At 37.1% G+C, this 19,375-nt stretch overlaps 1 protein-coding gene across 16 annotated transcripts in view; it reads left to right on the top strand.

The window, feature by feature from the left end:
* The window catches only part of PARD3 (par-3 family cell polarity regulator), a 565,900-nt gene that overhangs the window by 334,267 nt on the left and 212,258 nt on the right, over positions 1-19,375 (top strand). For 9 of the 16 annotated variants that reach the window (XM_069458867.1, XM_069458874.1, XM_069458865.1 and 6 more), the window contains exons 12-14: positions 1,522-1,560; positions 12,837-13,025; positions 13,808-13,978. In XM_069458867.1, coding sequence (XP_069314968.1) covers positions 1,522-1,560; positions 12,837-13,025; positions 13,808-13,978 — 399 coding nt within the window. The remainder of the gene's footprint in view (positions 1-1,521; positions 1,561-12,836; positions 13,026-13,807; positions 13,979-19,375) is intronic. The other 7 variants (XM_069458878.1, XM_069458879.1, XM_069458877.1 and 4 more) reach the window with 1 other exon arrangement.

Here is a 19,375-nt window from a genome sequence, read left to right as displayed (position 1 = left end):
AGCTTTTAGCTTTTCCTAAACAACAATTTTTATAAACTAGAGTGGCAAGGTTTTAAGGACACAGTCCCCCGATTTTTTATGTAGTCCTAATTCACTTAATTTATGTCTTTGAGTATGGATGTTATCGTGGTTGATAAAATTTTCCTTTTATTATAAATAGGATAAATATTTTTATTTTCTATAAATGACATATAGGTATAAATGTTAATTATAAAGATAAATTTCACTTACGAATATTCCATCCCTTGGTTACGTACGTATCTAAATGTGATTTTGTTGGAAATTTCAGACTGATAGGGTTGAAAAGTGAACACTTTTAAGTAGATTTCGAATACATGATGAGAACTTCTTTATATTTAAAAATGTTTAATGCATTATTTCTCAATTTAAATTCAGTTTTGCGTTTTCCCCCCACTGTTATCCAATTTTGTGCTTAAAATGCCACCTGATCCTAAATCTGGAGATGTCTCTATTAAATTGTAAATGAGCACTTAAAAAAAAAAAACACACAAAACAACTAAGCTTTACACGTGATTTGATGAAGCTTTAATTCCTTCTCCGCGTATCTGAGCTGAGATAGTTCACATTATTAGACTGCCAAAGCCTGCACAGTGCTCCGAAGCAGCCTTTTCCAGAGTTAGTGCCAACATATAGCCAGCTTAAGGTTATTCAGGTTCTTCTTGTCCAATTTTGATCTTCCAGGCTTCTGTTTTTCCCTTCTGCTGCCTCTTTTTTTTTTTTTTTCTTGGTTATTTAATTTATTGCTTGTGAGCTTTTCATTAAGAAGTGAGCCAGTGGGCCGTCAGTCTCTTATGCTGTTGCAGCTGCTTTTCAAGATTTAAAATTATAAAATCCTGAAAACTTAAAGAGAGTGGGGGACATTTAAAAATGATCTTTGAAATCCAATTGACATAACTCTTTTTTTCTGTTTGGGGTGGCTGTGTTTAAATTCTGTGTGTCTAAATCGAAATACTTTTATCAATATGTGCTTTTTTTTTTTTTTTTTTATAAATCAACCTTGGAAGTACCCATATAATTAAAGCAACTCTATATGGAAAAAAAAAATCACATTTATTCCCTGTGTAATATTTTAAAGTATGAAGCTTGTGGTTCAGACTGTGGTTCAGACTGTTATTATCTGGTCTAGCTATCAAATGATCCTATACCTTAAAACTTAAGATTTGATTGGAGAAATTAAAAGACAAAATTAGATACAGTGCCATGATTAGGGGAAAGCAGTCTGGTAAGATTTGTTTTCCTCCAAATGATAAATTCATGATGTACTGTGAGTGAGCAAGTAGAAATTTACATCTAGAAAAGTTTCTTATAACACACACATGAACACAGACATCAGTGGAAGTTTGGACGACTGTAATACATCAGCCATACTATAATCACCCTTTATATATTTTGTGGCTTTTAAAAATCAACAAAATTTCCTTTACAATAAAGCGTCGTGTCCCTGTGTGTTGAAGATGGCTTTGGTCAGTCTGTATTTATGTTTTTCTTCAATTCTTCTAGAATGCAGAGCCAAGCCAGATGCAGATTCCAAAAGAAACGGTAAGAGCTTTGACTTTTGCAGGGTGCAGAGATGTTGGAAAGATAAATGGAACTAACTTCTTACTAATTTAATACAAAGTTACTTGTCCTGCCTTTTTTTGGCTCATAATAGTTAATATACATGGGTTTATTAAATTACAAATTGGTCTTATTTTAAGGTGACTTATTGTTACTACCCCAAATGGAGTATATTTTGTGATTATTTTTGGGTCAGACAGATTGAAAAAAAGAGAGAGAGTAATTTCCTATTCGCTTGCATAATAAGAGGGACCAAAAATTGGCGAGCGTGGTAGATTGACAAATATGCAGAGTATTTCATAAGTTGTGAAATGCTATATTGGAAGTGGCTACAAAGTGGAAAAAAGTAAAAATAAAAACCTTGGTTCAGGAATAGAAACAAAAAGGGAGAGCCTAAGAGAATACAACGAAACAGTATCATTAAACAGGGAAATTAAAATGATATGTTAGTATTTGGCTACATATAGTTGTCATAATAACTATAAAAGCGGTACTTTCTCTTAATAAAAGCCAAGTACTCACAGCTCACATTAAAATGGAAACATAGTCGTGTCCTGTGTAGAAGACGAGTCCTAAGACCGAGTGGAAATACAGGAGTATGTTTAGTTCCAGCAGGCGGAACTGACACCCTGAAAGTAAGAATCACCCTAACAGTCTTCATGATACTATGTCACATGGGATATAAAAAGGCATTTTGTATTGACACACAACATAATCTGGTAGGTATTCTAACAGTCACCATCTTTTTTACATGAAACAACATAGCACAAAAACCATCCTTCCCAAACTCCTGTAAGTAGAAAATTTAACAAAACCATAGCCACAGTGAGTAATGTTAGTATATGTTTTTACAAAAATTGTTTTATTAAGTAGATAATAAAGTCAGAATATAAAGGATTTGAGTAACATAATGAATAGGTTTGAATTTCTATACAGATTCGTAAACAGACAACTTTGAACTTACAAACATACAAACATGTTATTTTTCAAATACTCCATAATTCTAAAAATGGATGACAGGTGAGATCTCGGAGGAAAATCAGTGAACAACCTTGAGAATATTGTGCGTTAATAAATATGCATTGTAGTAAACAGAAAATTCATAGCCTTCATCTTTTTGTTTATAAAATCAGTTAATGATACCTAATCAAAATCACAGTGGTATTTGTTGAGGCATAGGTTAGAAGGAGAGGGGAAATTGGACAAATTGATTCTAAGGAATAAAATGGGGTACAATAGCAATTTATCCTACTGTTTAAAAAGACAATGATTGTGGCAGGGTATAATGTAAAACTACAATACTTAGAACAGCATATGGTTATAACAGTATTGTTGCAGGAATAGACAAGTAGGTCATTTAAATTAGGAATTATAGAAACATAGTATGGATATCTTTTTGCATGAATGGTAAAGATGGCATTTCAAATTAGTAATAAAGGATGGTTTACTTAGTGTTTAGAACAATTGGCCATTCACTTAAAAGAGGTTTCTTTTTCTTACCATACATCAAAATAAATCCCAGTTGATTATTAAACCTAAAAAATGACCAGAAAGTCTTAAGCGACAATATACGGGTATGTATCCATTCACTTCGGGTTAATAATGAATGCCTGTGTGAGCATGACGAAGCCAAAATGTCCATAAGAGTGTCGATTGACAGTCGTGTGTGTGTGTGTGTGTGTGTGTGTGTGTGTATGTATGTGTGTGTGTAAAATAAATGCAAAAGGGGCGACTATTTCAATGTGATCCTTGGGTGCAGTATCACTCCTTTGTGGTTTAGAATCTTAATATCATAGAACTTTTTGGAAAACAGAATGACTTCACAAACTGTATCTCTTAATGTCTCAGACAATCTGAGATGGAAAATGAATGATATAAATAGTAAAGATAGGCATGTGCTTTCAAAACATGTGGTCAGTTCTGTTGAGGAAATTGATGATCCGCCATGAACTTTCAGTCACTGAGGGAGAAGCTGCCACTTTGAGCGTGGTATTCTGTTTCCAGTTGAAGAGCTTTGTGTGCTCACGACAGCATGTCAGAGCAACTGAGAGTCACCTTAAGGAAGTTATATGCACGTAGATGAGTATGTGTGTCTGACTTCTGATTACAATTGGACATTTTTTTTTTCTGGTACAGGTTTTCCAAACCAAGTCTAAGGCACGGTTTTGTTGCAGATTATTTTTTTTTTGTTTCTTAATTTTTCATGTGTCCTGTCGTATCTGTGCTTCTCTGTATGTTCTGGCTATGCAATACCAGTTTGGGTTGTAAAATTAATGTTAACAGTATAATTTTAAGAAGAGACGAGACAGGTCTCTGCTTCTCTTTGTGCCCTTTGATGGCAAGGGTCTGTTTCAGTCATTTTAAATATGGCCAGTTCTTGGAGCTCAAGGAAAACTCCAAGACAGGGTTTTGGTGTTTAGTGTTTTTTAGTGATTTCCTTTTGCTTTGGGTTCTAGGCCTTTGAAATCCTAGATTATGTTTTTTTCTCAATGCCTAGATATTTGGGGTGGGGGGTGAGCACCAATGATTTCACCACAAATCTGAGTCCAGTGCCCAATTTTCATTTTGGGCTTTGTCAGGGTGGTTTTGGAGCAAACCGTGGAAAGGTACCTGTGGGTAGAATTATGTTTCTTTTCCTTTTCCTAAAGGAGATATGTTATTGCTATCAGGTACTAAATATTACTTATACAGGTTCACAGAAAGTAGAAGATAGTTTCTTTCACCTTTAATGTTTAGCTTTGCTTACAACATTGCAGGACCATCAGTGACTGATATACTCGTTCATCTGTCACTGTGCAAATCTTCTGTGGATTAGCTCATTTAGTCTTTCCAATGTCCATGACTTAGTTGGTGATACATTCCTATTTAAGTAATAGGAAAAAAGAATTAAACTTAAGATGTTCCAAATCTTGGAGTCAAGAATGTACTCGGGTTGTGTCTGACTCCAGACTCTGCAGTTGGTTGTTGCAGAACAGTTTCATATCAGAGTGGAAAAAAAAAATGTTAATACCTACATAGTTTAAGATAATACAGTAGGAGTTGCCCATTGACTGTTGATAAATTTTGCTAAAGTAAATAAGTAAAAAAGAACTCCAGGCTCAGATGGCATCTCATCAGTCAAGATGGTGAGAAGATACCATCTTGATCTTTTATATTGATGATGGATTGCTATGTAGGCTCCACTGGAACATGCACTTAGTGTTAATGATTTGTGTTCACTGCTCCAGGACTCTTTGTTCCTTTCCCAGCCTGGTGACCGACTTTGCAAACACCTTCTCCTTCCTTGTTTGCTCTTCCGTCTTTGCCTGTCCAGTGGATGGGTGACTTCGAAGTCCTACGCACTTTTACCTGTCGCATAAGCCTTTCCCAGGCCAGAACTACGGTTCTCTCCCTTCTCTGATACTTCATCATCTTTGTCTGTGTGTGCTGTTTTCATATGGAGAATGAAGTTGTCTTCTTTTATTATTTAAATTCTCTGATGTTATTTACACTTTCATGTGATTGTAGGCACCTTGAGAGCAGGTATGTCCTAAAGTACATAGCGCCTACACTTTACCAAAGTAAAAGCTCCATCCATTCATTTGTTGGTTGATTATTATAACGACTCACAGTTGATTCAGTCTGAGAAATAAAATAGGTCATTAAGATTAGATGGATAGGGTTAATGGTTAGCGGACCTTTTGAATTTCTGAGATGTTAAGTTCTCTGTACATCTTCTAAATATGGTATAAATTAATGAGAATGGGAGATGAGAATCTGTAGTGTTAGGTTGCTCATTCAAAATTGGACAGAAAGCTGAATTCTTTAGCAGAAGTTCAAGATCACCTGTTCTATGTCCTAGACAAATTCCTTTGCCTTTGAAAAGCCTGTGAAATTTATTCACTTGGTACTGTATGATGTTCAGGTTGGACTATATGTGTACTAGGGTTCTCTAGAGGAGCATAAGCGATAGGGGGTGTGTGTGTATGTATAAAGAGATTTATTATAAGGAACTGGCTCACGCAGTTGTAGAAGCTAGCAAGTCCAAATCTGCAGCGAGGGGCAGTATTTTAGCAACGATACTTAGACCATGGAGGTGAGACATAATATACCCTTAAATATCAAAAATTCGAAGTGCATTCTGAAAAGAACTAGTGGCCTTTCCCTACAAAAATTACAGGGATATATTGGGGATTCTTTGAGAACCTCCGTGAATTCCAGGAGAGATCTTGATAGGCTAGCTTCAGAAAGGAAGGTTATAGCCTCGATTTAGAAATTTAATGAGCCAGACATTAAGCGTGGTCATTAACAGGTTCATTTTAACTCAGGGCTATAGTAGATCAGGTGCAGGCAGCCGTATTGATCCACTGTAAGTTAAGAAAACAGTTGAGTCAGAGCACATAGGTAGGAGCCTAATCATGGAGCGAATCTGTGAGCTGGGACCTCTTCATCCAAAACTGTAAACTCATCATTAACCACTTCTTTAGGCATGCCCTGTAAATTAGTGTTCATACTCTAGAGAAAACACATGGAAGTGTACGAAACTCTCTTATTTGAGTTTTTATTGCAGATTTATATTGACGTACGCTAATCCTATGTTGACATCTCAGTAAGTTTGGTTTTGAGCATCAAATGTTGCTATTGTCCAAATAAATTTTATAAAATGTATACTATTTCTAGCTCTTTATATGTTTATTAAAACTTATTTTTTAAAAGAACCTTATTAAAAAATTGGGCCAGAGTAATATTTAGGTTTTACAGAAATAGTAATGATTATGTGTAGTGAATCTCCTTACCAATTTTTAAGGAATTCATTTGAATTGGCTTACTATTACTGTAGTAAGGAAATGACTTCTTAATGTTTGGTGTGTTTTTCCTTGAGAAGTACATTTTAGTTTTTTTAATTATCAGCCTTTTGCAACATAGTGATAAAATTGATAATATATTTGTAATTTATCGTATGATTTTTTTTGCACTATTGAACTCAAGTTCTGATAAAAATTGTTTTAGATCTAGCAAAACTATTCTAGGTTAATTACTACATGTAATTTTTATTCCAAACTATGGACTTTCAGAAAGTCTTCAAGAATAGTACAGAGAACTCCAATATACCCTTCACCCACATTCTCCAATTGTTCATATTTTACCATATTTAATGTAATTTTCTTCCCTCCTTCCCTCCCCCTTCCTCTACCTAGTCCTTCCTTCTCCCCATATAATTTTTTTCTGAATTGAGAATAAATTGTAGGCATAATTCTTCTTTATCTCTAAATACTTCAATGTGTCTGTCCTCAGAACAAAGACATTTTCTTATGTAACTGCATTATCATTATCAAAATCAGTAAATTAACATTGATTTAATAATGCTGTATTGCTATTGCCCCAGTTAATGTCCTTTACGGCATAATGGATAAAAAAATGAATGAATGAATAAATAAGAATCGAATTTGGTCCAGTTCCCAATTCAGCATCATGCTTGGCATTTAGTTGTGACGTCTCTTTATTCTCCTTTAATCTGGAACATTTCTTCAGCTTATCTTTGTTTTCATTTTTGCAGAGCAAATTACTTAGAGCCAATTTTTAATTTTTGAAGAGCAGATTACTTTGAGACTGTCTGTCAGTTTGTTTTTGTCTAATCATTCTTTGATTGGATAAGTATTTTTCTGGCTTATAACATGAAAGATTAAGTACGGTACAAAACTTTTTTTTTTCAGTATTTTATTGCGCAAAAATTTTAAAAAATCTTTTAAAACATATTTGGCGTGTACCATGCGAATTAGAAAAGAGCACAGTAAAGCCAGATGTGACATTTTAACTTTACTACTAAGAATAATTAACCTTAACATACCAGCACGAATAACATACAGAAATGTTCATTTCACATATGGGATACATTAAAATATAGAACTTAAAGAAGTGTTGGAGTGTGATTGGAGGGTTATTTTATGCAAGAAAAATATATAATCAGATAATTTCTCTATTTAAAAAATCTTCCTCTTCATTAAAAACATAAATGGTTCATGTTTGCCGGCGATACCTGCGTATTATTTAATCTCTGTATGTGGTATAAGTGTATCCTTTCTTTGGAGTCTGTGAAAATGTCCGTCAGGTGAGAGCTTGGTGATCTGCTGGCGTTGTAAGGTGCTCATCTATAGCCCATTGCCCTCCCCCTGGTCATGCACAGGTGTGACTTACGATGGGGTTACATTCCGATGAAACCACCAATAAAAACCCATCGAAAGCTGAAAATACCATTAACTCCGCAAATGCCTTGAATATAGTTAACGTCACTAACATCACAGCCTAGCCTAGCCTACCTTGGATGTGCGCAGAACACTTACATTAGCCTACAGTTGGGCAAAATCATCTAACACGAAGCCTATTTTATATGTAAGTGTTGAATATCTTTTGTAGTTTATAGAACACTGAAAGTGAAAAAGTGATTCGTGGGTGTCATTGTGAAGTCGAAGAATCGTTGTTGAACTGTGATAAGTCAGGGACCGTCTGTATCACCCTCCACCAATTCCCCCTCCCTCACATTGTGTTTTTGAGGAAGGAGAATTAAAGAAATGGTACACAGTGGATTTTTTTACGTTATAAAAGTCATGCCTATTGACTGGAAAATGCAGTCAAGCACACAAAGTAAAAATCGCTTTGCAATTCTGTGACTTCAGTGTCATCACTTGATATTTTTATGATTTTCTTGTCTACCTACATGGATAATATGTATCACATCCCAGGCACATATCCAATAGCTAATAAATGTCATGTCCTGGGCACAAGCGAAGACTGACATAAATCCCTCCCTTGTGGAGCTTCTACTGATCTGGGAAGGCAGACATTAAACAACGTATGAAAATATGTTGTTGAGGTTTCTGACATACTAGAAGTTGTGAAGACCCACAGGGTCAAACCCGGTTTCTTAGTCATAAATATTTTTGTGGTCCTACAAGATATTTTCCTAAGATACAAAATTAGCTGAATAGCATTCCATTATGTAAATACATCTTAATTGTGTAAATATATCTTAGGGTCATACATGTAGGTTGAAACCCAGTTTCTTAGTCATAAATACTTCTCTGTCTTACAAAATATTTTCCTAAGACACAAAATTAGCTGAATAGCATTCCATTCTGTAAATATATCTTAGTTGTGTAACTACGTCTCAACTTAGTGTCATACATGTAGGTTGTTTTTGAGTTTTGGCTATCGTAATTAAAAGTTAATATCCTCACAGTTATATCTTTGTACCTGATCACAATTAGTTTTTTAGGCCGTATTACTAAAAGTAATATTTCTGGGTTAAGCAATATGCGAACTGCAGAGGCTTTTGATAAGCTTTGTCAAATTAGCTTCCATAAATGTTGTGTCTTTTTATACTTTACAGTAGTGCAGGTATGTGACCATGTCACTACCCTTTCTGCTTGGTTTAGATATCATTAAAGAAAAGAGTGTAGCAATTTGATAATGTTTGTTGATAGATTAATTTGCATGTGTTTCACTGCAGGTAAGATTGAACCTTGCACTTGGAAGTTTATTCATTGTTCCACTCATCTTTCTTTTTGAGTGGCTTATTTACATTTTCCATTTGGTATGGGAATGTTCATCTTTTTGTTAATTTACCAGGGATTTGTGCCTTAAAGATAATGACTATGGACAAGGGCAAATGTTTAGAGAAATTGACTAATTATAGTGGAGTTATTAAATGTTCGCCCAGTCATTTATTTCTTTGCAGAGCCCCAAATCGGATATTGCACTCACTTCTTTATTTTTGTGGTCTTCTATGATATGTGCACAGACCGTGTTTTGTATGTGTCTCTTCACAGTATTTTGTACATTCTTACAAAAATTTTTATATGTTGAGGCTCAGAGATTACTCTTCTCGTGACTGTTTCCTGCTGCTTACCATAACCAACTGTTATTTCCTGTTTGAAAGACACACCTGTGCTGCAGATTAACTGCAGACTCAGGCTAATGGGCCATCTGTGTCCTTGTGTCCTCGTGGCTATTGGGCTGTTATTCGAGGAAGAAGGAAAGTTGGGCCATGGTGGTGGCCACTTGTGACTATTTTTTTGTCTCACTACAAATACAAATGTGCATCTTTTCTGCTGTTGAGGAGGGCAGGAAAGTAAAGAACTTTCACAGTACCCATTCAGCGGGTTCCCTATTTCTAATATGCTAAATAAAGATGGCCTTTTATTCTGGGCATTAAATGACAAAAATGCCAATGGAGAAATGGGCAGAGGAAGAGCTGGTCATTGCATTGATAGGGGGAAAAAATGCACTCAAAGTGTACATAAATGCGTATCCATGAGCAACACACAGAACACGTGTGCTTCAGTGATAGGAGCAGGCACACAGCACGAGAGGAGCAAGTCAAAAAACATTTATTGCATTTTGAACTTGAACTTTGACTTTTGAACTTGACTCAAGGCATAGTTCATAAGGTGCAGAATCCGGATAGAATAACAAGGTGATAGAAAATTAGCTTCTATTTTATGTCAGAATGCAGAGGTCCCTATACCAGTATGACTTCGTGAAAGATCTCAATAACATAAGCATTTCAAATGGCTTTTGAAGAACAAAATTTTCTTTAACGTTTTGCTGCCACAGAACTATGTTCTAAAAGCTGAATTTCAGTGTTAAGAGCCAAATTGATTAATAATGAAATGTCAAATGAAGTCTCGCAAACGTTTTTAATGATGATAATGATTTACGACTTGATAAGAAAGCTGAAAAGGAAGATGATTCCCATTCTGCAGTTTTTGTAATAGATGAAATTATCTGGTGAAGAATACGGTCTCCTTTAAAACAGGGTCAAAGTACACCAGGCGGGAAATGATTCCAGTTGATTAAAATTTTTATTCATATATGCAGCCAGCTCCTTATCTTGATTTTTCAAGTAGGAAAAAAAAAATGAGAATTTTAAGCTTTCATAAAATATCATGGGAATGTCAAAGTCAGTAAACATTAAAAAGCCAACTTGTAGATTCACATCAGCAAGTAACAATTATGAACCTTCCAGAATTGAAGCAAGTAGACACACTGAGTGGTTAGACCTACATGTGCTCACATAAGGACTATCTTTGTTTTCCACATCTTTTCAAGTTCAGCTTTGCCAGAAATATAAATAATCGATTAACAAAGTGATTTTCTTTTCTTTCAATTCTAAATTTAAAGAGGGTGGACAACTATGATATTTTTCAATGCCATTGGTACTATTTTGTATTTGAAACATCAACATTTGCCTGTACTTGATACTTTTATAACAGATTTTATGTTGAGGTAGTGCTGTTTATTCACCCACAGTCATTATTTAACATTCTTTAATTGTTTTGAACCATATGGACCAAAATTAAAAGGGAATTGAACATCTATGTTTATAGAGCAAAATATGTATAAAGATACTTTTGTATAATAAATTTGATTTAATGTCAATATTTTGATATGAGTTTTTGATCTTTATTTCTCCCCAATACACAGGTTTTATTTGAGCTACACTTGTTTTCTGGGAATATTTTAAATATAAGAAAGTTTTAATAATGAGCAGGCTTAGGCTTTCTTTGGACTTTGATGCTAAAATGTATTTAATTTGCATAGTTACCATAGCTATTGCCCATTTCTTTTCACCTTGTTCTTATTTTGCATTCTTTATTATATAGTTTTCATGTTTAAACAGATTAGCAATTTTCTTTTATTTGAATATTCCTCTCCTTAATAACTATGAGGCCATTTTTTGAGACGGTACAAAGAATGTCCTATCACAAGATGTTAACACTGAGTATTAGTAAATTAGAAATACCACTTTAAAAATCACATTACTATGGATTTGAAGATTTAAAAATTCCATTTTACTTGTATTATAATAACCTAAAAACAACACATCCTGATAAATACTGTACTTGCAAAACTTGATCTAATTGAAGCTTCTGAGATTGCATGCTAAATCCCCAAATTCATTTTTACAATTATTATTTTGATTTTGATTCTTATTAGAGAATTTCAAAAACTTGGTGTAGATTGCAAAGCTAAACACTGAATTCTACGTGTACTTTCCCTCACTTTGCAGTAGCCTTTTTTATTTGTGTAATTGAACATTTTTTACAAGCATAGTCTTTATAAAGGATCCATTATATTCCAGCCTAATGATGTACCATAATAAGTCCTAACCATTCTTCAATTATAATTTGATAATTCGAGCTTGATTGACTAAGTGCATGAGAGAAGAGAAGGCGGAATAGGTTTAGGACTGGATGAGGCGCATGTAGTTTTGATTCAGAGAGCCTGTGCCACACGTCTGTTATATGGTTGGAAATACTGAGCTTAAACTGGACTTCCAGGCTCAGTGGTTTGGAGATGGCCGTGTGGTGGTGGTTGAAGTCAGCCAGGGTGGGATTGCTGAAGAGGAGCTCCGAAGGCAAGGCCCTTCCTCTTGCGGAGTGCCACATTTCTTAATGTCAGAATATGTCATCTCTGCATTGCCTTAGGGTATCCATTCAGCTTTCATTTCTTCTTAGTTTTACGGGAGATGAGCAAGAATTTATACATCCTGAATGTGTTCTATTCTAGAGCAGTCGTCTTGTGCACTTGGTGACGGCAGTTGTGAAATTAAAGCTTGATTTTGCAAGTAACTAATAACTAATTAAAATTACTTGGATAATATTATGTGGGGTACAACATTGTGGAAAAATTTTCTCTGATGTTTTTACCTCTCCTTGATCTCATGGATGTTGAAGGTTAAAACTCTTCAGTGGCCCTCTGAACCTAAATACCTTTTTCTGATGACGTCATATCATCAGGATTTGCTGCTGTTTGTGAATAAAGAGGATACACCTATTAGTGAACATTAAACTATTAGTAACATTGGAAATTTGGAATGGAAAAAAAGGAGACAAATGAATTGTATTTATTTATTTGGACTCCAGTTGTTACTGTTTTTCTCCTGTGGCTCAGAATATATAAACAGACCAAAAAAGAAAAAAAAAATTCCACATCTCCAGGCATCTACGTGTCTTCAGTCTTTCCGCAGCATCTTTTCCCTGTATTTCTCAAATCTGGTTTAGGTTTGTTTTCATGTTGAAGTAAATGCTACGTAAAAATACTAACAGCTGGTTCCAGAAATCATCTGGCAGGCGTGCACAGGCACTGTTACGGATCGTGGCGTGGAACTTTGGTGGAAATATTGTGCCTGTTAAGATTAAAGAACTGCTGTCTTTAAAAATAACCGAGAGAAGGAAACATTGGAATATAACGTCCTGTGCAATTTTGTTCCCTATTAGAAAGCAGAAGACGAGGATATTGTTCTCACACCCGATGGCACCAGGGAATTTCTGACGTTTGAAGTTCCACTTAATGATTCGGGATCTGCCGGTCTTGGTGTCAGTGTCAAAGGTAACCGGTCCAAAGAGAACCACGCAGATTTGGGAATCTTTGTCAAGTCCATTATCAATGGCGGAGCAGCGTCTAAGGTGAGTCTGTGTCAACTTCAGCAAGCATACGCACATTCACAAAAACGTGTAATTTCAACCCTATTCCTATTTTGGAAGTGTATATAGTTAACTGACATTGTCTGGTGTCTTCACAATACCCCATTCATGGTCAACTGGGAGAAATCCCAGTGATGTGTCATTTGGGGATGCAGTCCCTAACTCCAGCTCTTCCGTTTTCATCTCACGGGGCTCCCAGCCTGTGTACTTGGTCTAGCTAAATGAAGATAATCTATGCAAAGACTTAGCGTAGGTCCTGGCACAGCCCCGGCATCTAGTAAACGCTAATCTTTTCCCCTCCTCTCCCCTGATGTGGGTCACTTATTCTATTTTTCAGCCTCGAGAAAATTTCCTGGCTGTTTGTTCAGGGAGCACCTCTCTGCAACTGTCTAATAGCCTTGCGCTTTTGCATATCTTGGGCTGTAAATAACCTCTGTGGGTGTTTCTGGAAGCAAGAAAGTAATCACTTTGTGTCCTTTGAATTAGTATGCTATTTTGGTAAACAGATTATGGTAATGACTTGATTTACAAGTGTATAAATGATTGAAATAGACACAGGCTACAATGGCTGCGTAGACGGTTATTATGCCAGCGTTCAATTGGGCGTAATCCATTAGGATTAAAGCCCCCACTTTTTTTCTGCTTTGTTTTAATTTTTTTTTTTTAATTTTTTCAACTCAAAGGAAAAGCAACTTCTTTTAGAGCAGACAATTTAATAAGACTTTTTTTTTTTTTTTTTTTTTAAATACCTGTTTTCTTCCCAGGATGGAAGGCTTCGGGTGAATGATCAGCTGATAGCAGTGAATGGAGAATCCCTGTTGGGCAAGACTAACCAAGACGCCATGGAAACCCTGAGACGGTCCATGTCTACCGAGGGCAATAAACGAGGAATGATCCAGCTCATCGTGGCGAGGAGAATAAGCAAGTGCCACGAGGTAAAAAATAAACACTAAAAAAACAACAAATGACTCACATCAGAAAGCGAAATAAGACTAAATTTCTGGCAGGTTCCAGACTTTACCTCAAATAACCCTAAATTATCTTTACTTGCTGTAGTTTTCTTGCTTTGTCAGTGGATCGTGATTTGTTTTCTTAATTCTGGGATCAGCATGTTCCTAAGTGGATGGCCAACTCGGCATAGAACACGAGGGTCTCTCTCCAAGGCACCTTTAGCTGAGTTCTCGTCTCGAAAAACAGGGCTACACGTTGTTTCTCAGAGCCAACACTTTCTCTCCTACTCAGCAGAGTTGTCCCTGGGCTGTGGCAGCCCCGGGAGAAGCAATCGCTTGTTCCTTTGTTTGTCTAAAGTGGGACACCTCTTACAGAGTCCCTAGTGGGGAGCAGCCTGGCTTCCTTACCTGTGGGCGTTCTTTTGTGAGATTATCAGTAGTGAAAGCTTCCTTCTCTTTCCCCAGCCTCTCCTTTCTCCGTCACTGTGGGGCTGTCTGTATCCTTTGAATGCCTGCTTTTTCAGTGACCTGTACTGCGTAGGATCCTGCTTTTGCTAAACATATGCTGCAGTGTGGAATTAGGAGTGAATAGGAAAACACAGCCATCCTCTCTTGAAGGGTGGGATAATCTATTTTCCCAAGTAAGCAAAAACAGACTTTGTTGTATAATGGAGCATTTGAAAGTTAAAAATAAATTATATATAGATTTGATAATACCGGAATCTGAATAAAGCTAAATTTCATATTTATGGTAAGTCATATGCTACCTATAGAAAATAGGTTAGACCTGACAATTTGCAAAAAAGAGCTATTGAAAACTCAGCTTTTTTGTTTTTGTTTTTATTGATGCTCAGACCCCCCTATATTAAAATTAACAAAAATTACTAGGAATTTGTACAAAGCTAAAATTATATCTAAATTGTTTAAGTGTTTTTTGTATTTAAAAAACCTCTGTTCAATAAACATGAAGTAAGCTTTTCAGGTTGTAAAGACTGCTCATCTGAACATATGATACAATAATATTTCTTAAAGAAAATGTGGTCTTGGGCTCAGTGGGTAGTCAAGGTAGAGGTGACCAATTTTGAAAGATTATTGACTGTTGATTTATTATTTGCCAAATGTGTAATGAGTTAATAGTACTTAACAAATGAATTTTTACAATAGCAAGAGAACAATGTAACCTTAACTAAAAATCTCAGCATAGGAAAGTGGGACATAAAAACATCTATTTATGTAAAATAAATATAAAAACTAAGCCCTTAGCGTAGGCTACTGGACTGATATTCTTTTTTTTTTTTTTTTTTTTTTTTTGTTGAGACAGAGTCTCACTTTGTTGCCAAGGCTAGAGTGAGTGCCGTGGCGTCAGCTTAGCTCACAGCAACCTCAAACTCCTGGGCTCAAGCAATCCTACTGCCTCAGCCTCCCGAGTAGCTGGGACTACAGGCATGCGCCACTATGCCCGGCTAATTTTTTCTATATAGATTTTTAGGTGTCCATATAATGTCTTTCTATTTTTAGTAGAGACGGGGTCTCGCTCAGGCTGGTCTCGAACTCCTGACCTTGAGCAATCCACCCGCCTCGGCCTCCCAGAGTGCTAGGATTACAGGCGTGAGCCACCGCGCCCGGCCTGGACTGATATTCTTGAATAATAGCTTTTATTCATTGCCAAAACATTAACTGACCTATTAATGTTAGTCTTGCGAAGGGGCTACATGAAAAATTCTCAACAGTAAGTTTACAAGACACATTATTCTTTATTAAGTCTTTTTTTTTTGGCCAGCTGAATAGTTTCACATTCCACAGAACAGTAGTCATTCCACAGGTGTTTATTGAGCATCCACTATATGTCAGAACATGTGTTAGATCCTAGAGACACAGTGGTAAATAAAACAGATGGGTTACCTTCTTTCATGGAACTTGTATCATCATCTTGGTAGCTTTAAAAACAAACTAAACTTTGTATTACCTTTTCAAACTTTTCTGATGCAGAAAACATTGAATGCTATAGGGGGACTTAAAATGTCATAAACGAACTGAAGATTAACATTCATTCATCTGATTCAGATTATCTCCTAGTGTTCCCCAAACAGTAATAAAACAAACCTACCCCAGCCCGAAAATGTTTTGATAAAAGGACTGATTTTATTCCCTGTCGCCCTGTAAAAGTACATGAAATTAGAATCCCCCAGAAATATCTCTCTGTGTCTCATTCACTTCTGCATATGAATTTATGTGAATGAAAATGATTTCAGCAAGGAAATAGCTGTAATCGACAGTAATAGACTTTAATATTCCATATTCCTTATGGTGTCATTTTTATACATTGCTGGTTATTACTATTTCTTAGGACAGAATAAGCTTATAAACCAATTATATCAAAAAAAATCTTATCTTGAGTGCTGTGCTATCTTTGTAATACTAGCAAGAAGCCTTTTGTACTGACAGGGTTTAACTAGAGTTACGTGACGACAGAAGGTCTCCATTCAGCTCTCCACGAGGCATAACGTGATTTTGTTGCTGTTGTACTTATATATTATAACTTTTGGAAAACCTTCTCCCTGAGTCTCTGGGAGGGTGTGGGTGAATTATATTATAGTAAATACTGATATAAACACAGGGCTCTTGCTGTCCTGAATGAAGCTCAAGCCAAAATGTGCTAAGTTTTCTTCTGGGTCCCTTAGCCATGCTTTCCAGTCTTGGACATTTGCACGGAGCTCTATTTTTCTGTCTCATCTTTACACCGAGGGTTTGCATACTTGATTTCAAGCTAGAGAAGATGAGTATATATAAAAAGAAAATCTTTTGTGCTTTGTGACATTTTTCCCTCCCTTACACGTGGAAGTGTTGTGTTATTATCTTACTGTGTTTTCTGTTATATTATCTGCTGACTCCCCTCAGAAGGTGCTGTCTTTTAAAACGCTGTGTTTTGCTGATAATTGTCCCTACACAGCACATTGGGGACATTTTCTGGAAGCCGTTTCTTAGTCTGTTTTGCTTGATATTTCAGGAGTCTCTGGCCACCACCTTATTCTCAGAATGTTTCCTTCTCTACTCTGTTTTTCTGCTGCCAGACTCTGGCTCTTCTCTCTCCTCTAAGGGTTCGTCTCTAGTTAGTGTTTCTCGAAGCCCTTCCTGGTCTGTTCCTTCTGTGCATGCTCTCTAGCCAGTCGCCACTCTCTGGTCATCTGTAACTTCCTGTGTTAGGTGCAGACCATCGTCCTGTTTCCAGCTCAGAACTCCACTGAGGCACCAGAGTCCTCTGTCCACCTGCCCAGGGAGAGATAGTCCCTGGTATGTCTCCCGGGCCCCTGATTCACAAGGCACCACACTCCTTCAGATGTAGAAGCCAGAGATACGAAGTCACCCTTGACTACTCAGATGCCTTCGCTATGCCCATGGCTTCTGCTTCTAGCATCATCTCTGCACTCTTCTCCCTCCCCACGGCCACTGCCCGCGCTCAGACCCCATCCTCTCACCAGTCCTCTGCTGCCGCTTCCCAAGGGATTTCTCTGCAGCCAGCCTTTCTCCCTCAATTCGTTCTCTCCCCTGGAGTCAGGCAGATTTTTCTACAAAACAAATTGATCATGTCACTCCCTGCTGAAATCCCTTGAGGAGCTTTCCATGTCTCTGGGATGGATGCTGGTCTCCATCCTGTGGTCCACTGGGACCTGCCTGATCAGCGTCTCTGGCCTCCAGCCTCTCCCTGTGCAGTCTCCACTCCAGCTATTCGGCACTCTTTGTCATTTCTCAGATGTGTGATGCCGTCTCTCACCTCCAGGTCTTCCACTTGAGTTCATTCTGTCTCTTGTCCTAGCGAAGACTTACACAGTCTTTAGATTGCTGTTTTCTCTCTCTAAAATACTGTCGTAGCCCTGTGCACTTGGCTCCATCCGGCAGCTGTCACGCTAGCGTGGTTTCCTTTTTTGATTTCCTTTCACTGGAATTGTAAATTCTGAGACCACCAGGACACCATCCATCTACCACGTTCCTATCTGCTTTTCGCTGGTGTCCAGCCTGGGGCCTGACGCACCAGCATGGACTGAACGGGGAGGGAGCCACCCTGGGGAGTCTGGAGTTTTTCAAAGAAAAAGAAAACTTACTTATTTAATACTATTAAACACTGAAGTTCTAAAACAGCCATCGGAACAAAAGTAACATTAAATTTGGGGGCAGTGATTCCCAATTCTCTTTGCTTTCCTTCTGTCCTTAGAGCTAATGCTTTTAATTACATTTTAAAACATTTCATAAGCAATTATTGTTTTTTTTTTTTCCTTCTGTTTTAAAAGGAACAGAAATGTCTTCCCCTTGTTTTATGCTCCTAAATGATGGTTTAGCTTTTTTAGAGAAACATTTTTTAAGCCCTGGCATTCTTTGTCATTGTTTCCATGTTGGAATACACAGAGCAAGGAGGGAAAAATTGGCGTCACTTAAACCAAAGGACACCTTTGTTGAGGACTTCGAAGGAGGGTGGAGGGGAGTGAGTGGAAACTCCTGGCATCGTTCTTTGGGCATTGAAAATAGCCTGTATATGAGAATTATGCTCATTTCACTTACTTGAAGGAAATTAATATTTGTAGAAATGACTGTAATTTAACATAGCATCCAGGCATTTCACGCTATCCTTGTTAGAAGTGATTTTCCATAAAGCCTTTTCTGGGTACCAGGTGAGCTTTTGTCTTAGACCCCATATGGAGGGATTTAGGCATCAAGCACTACTTTAAAATGAATTCTTTCTCTCGGTTTAATCCTCTTAGAATTAGAAAGCTAGGTTAGAATAGGAAGGGGGACTTAAGGTATCATTTACGGTTCTCTTCATTTTCTGTATTAAGGAATAAATGCCACGAGGTCAAATGATTTGCTTAATGGCTACAAGGCCAAGGTAGCAGCGTCATTTAGAAACGAGGTGTCTGTCCCTCTTACATAAGTGTGTGGATCTAAATTGACTGTGATTGTGTTGTTCAGGCAATTTCTGTGCCAGTTGTGATGGGAAGTAAGTAGCTTGCAATACATGCGCGGGCTTTAGAATCAGACGGAATCAGTTAAATTCTGGTTCTGCCACGGACTAACATGGCCAGGTCACCTCACCTGCCCGCTTCTTGCTGTTACCCCCCCTGGGGATGTGAAGGGGAAATAAATGTGGTCTTGCATGAAAAGAGAACGTGAACCTGGACCTAAATCTTCCTCCACTCTCCTCTTTGCCTGAGCAGCTTTATGTTTACCTGTCCTTTGCATGCTGGTATTTTCTATAATGTATAATTGCAATCTAGGTGAAATGCCTTTCAATTTCTACATCATGCTGGGCCCTTAGTTTTAAAGGCGTACTTCCACCTGACCTAGGATGTCATTGTAAGGAAAATGTGAGTCATTCACTTTTCTTAGGAA

The sequence above is a fragment of the Eulemur rufifrons genome, chromosome 25 (assembly GCF_041146395.1).
Source record: "Eulemur rufifrons isolate Redbay chromosome 25, OSU_ERuf_1, whole genome shotgun sequence".
Lineage (NCBI taxonomy): Eukaryota > Metazoa > Chordata > Mammalia > Primates > Lemuridae > Eulemur > Eulemur rufifrons.
Note: the sequence above shows the minus strand (reverse complement) of the source record. Positions and strands in the feature narration are given on the sequence as shown.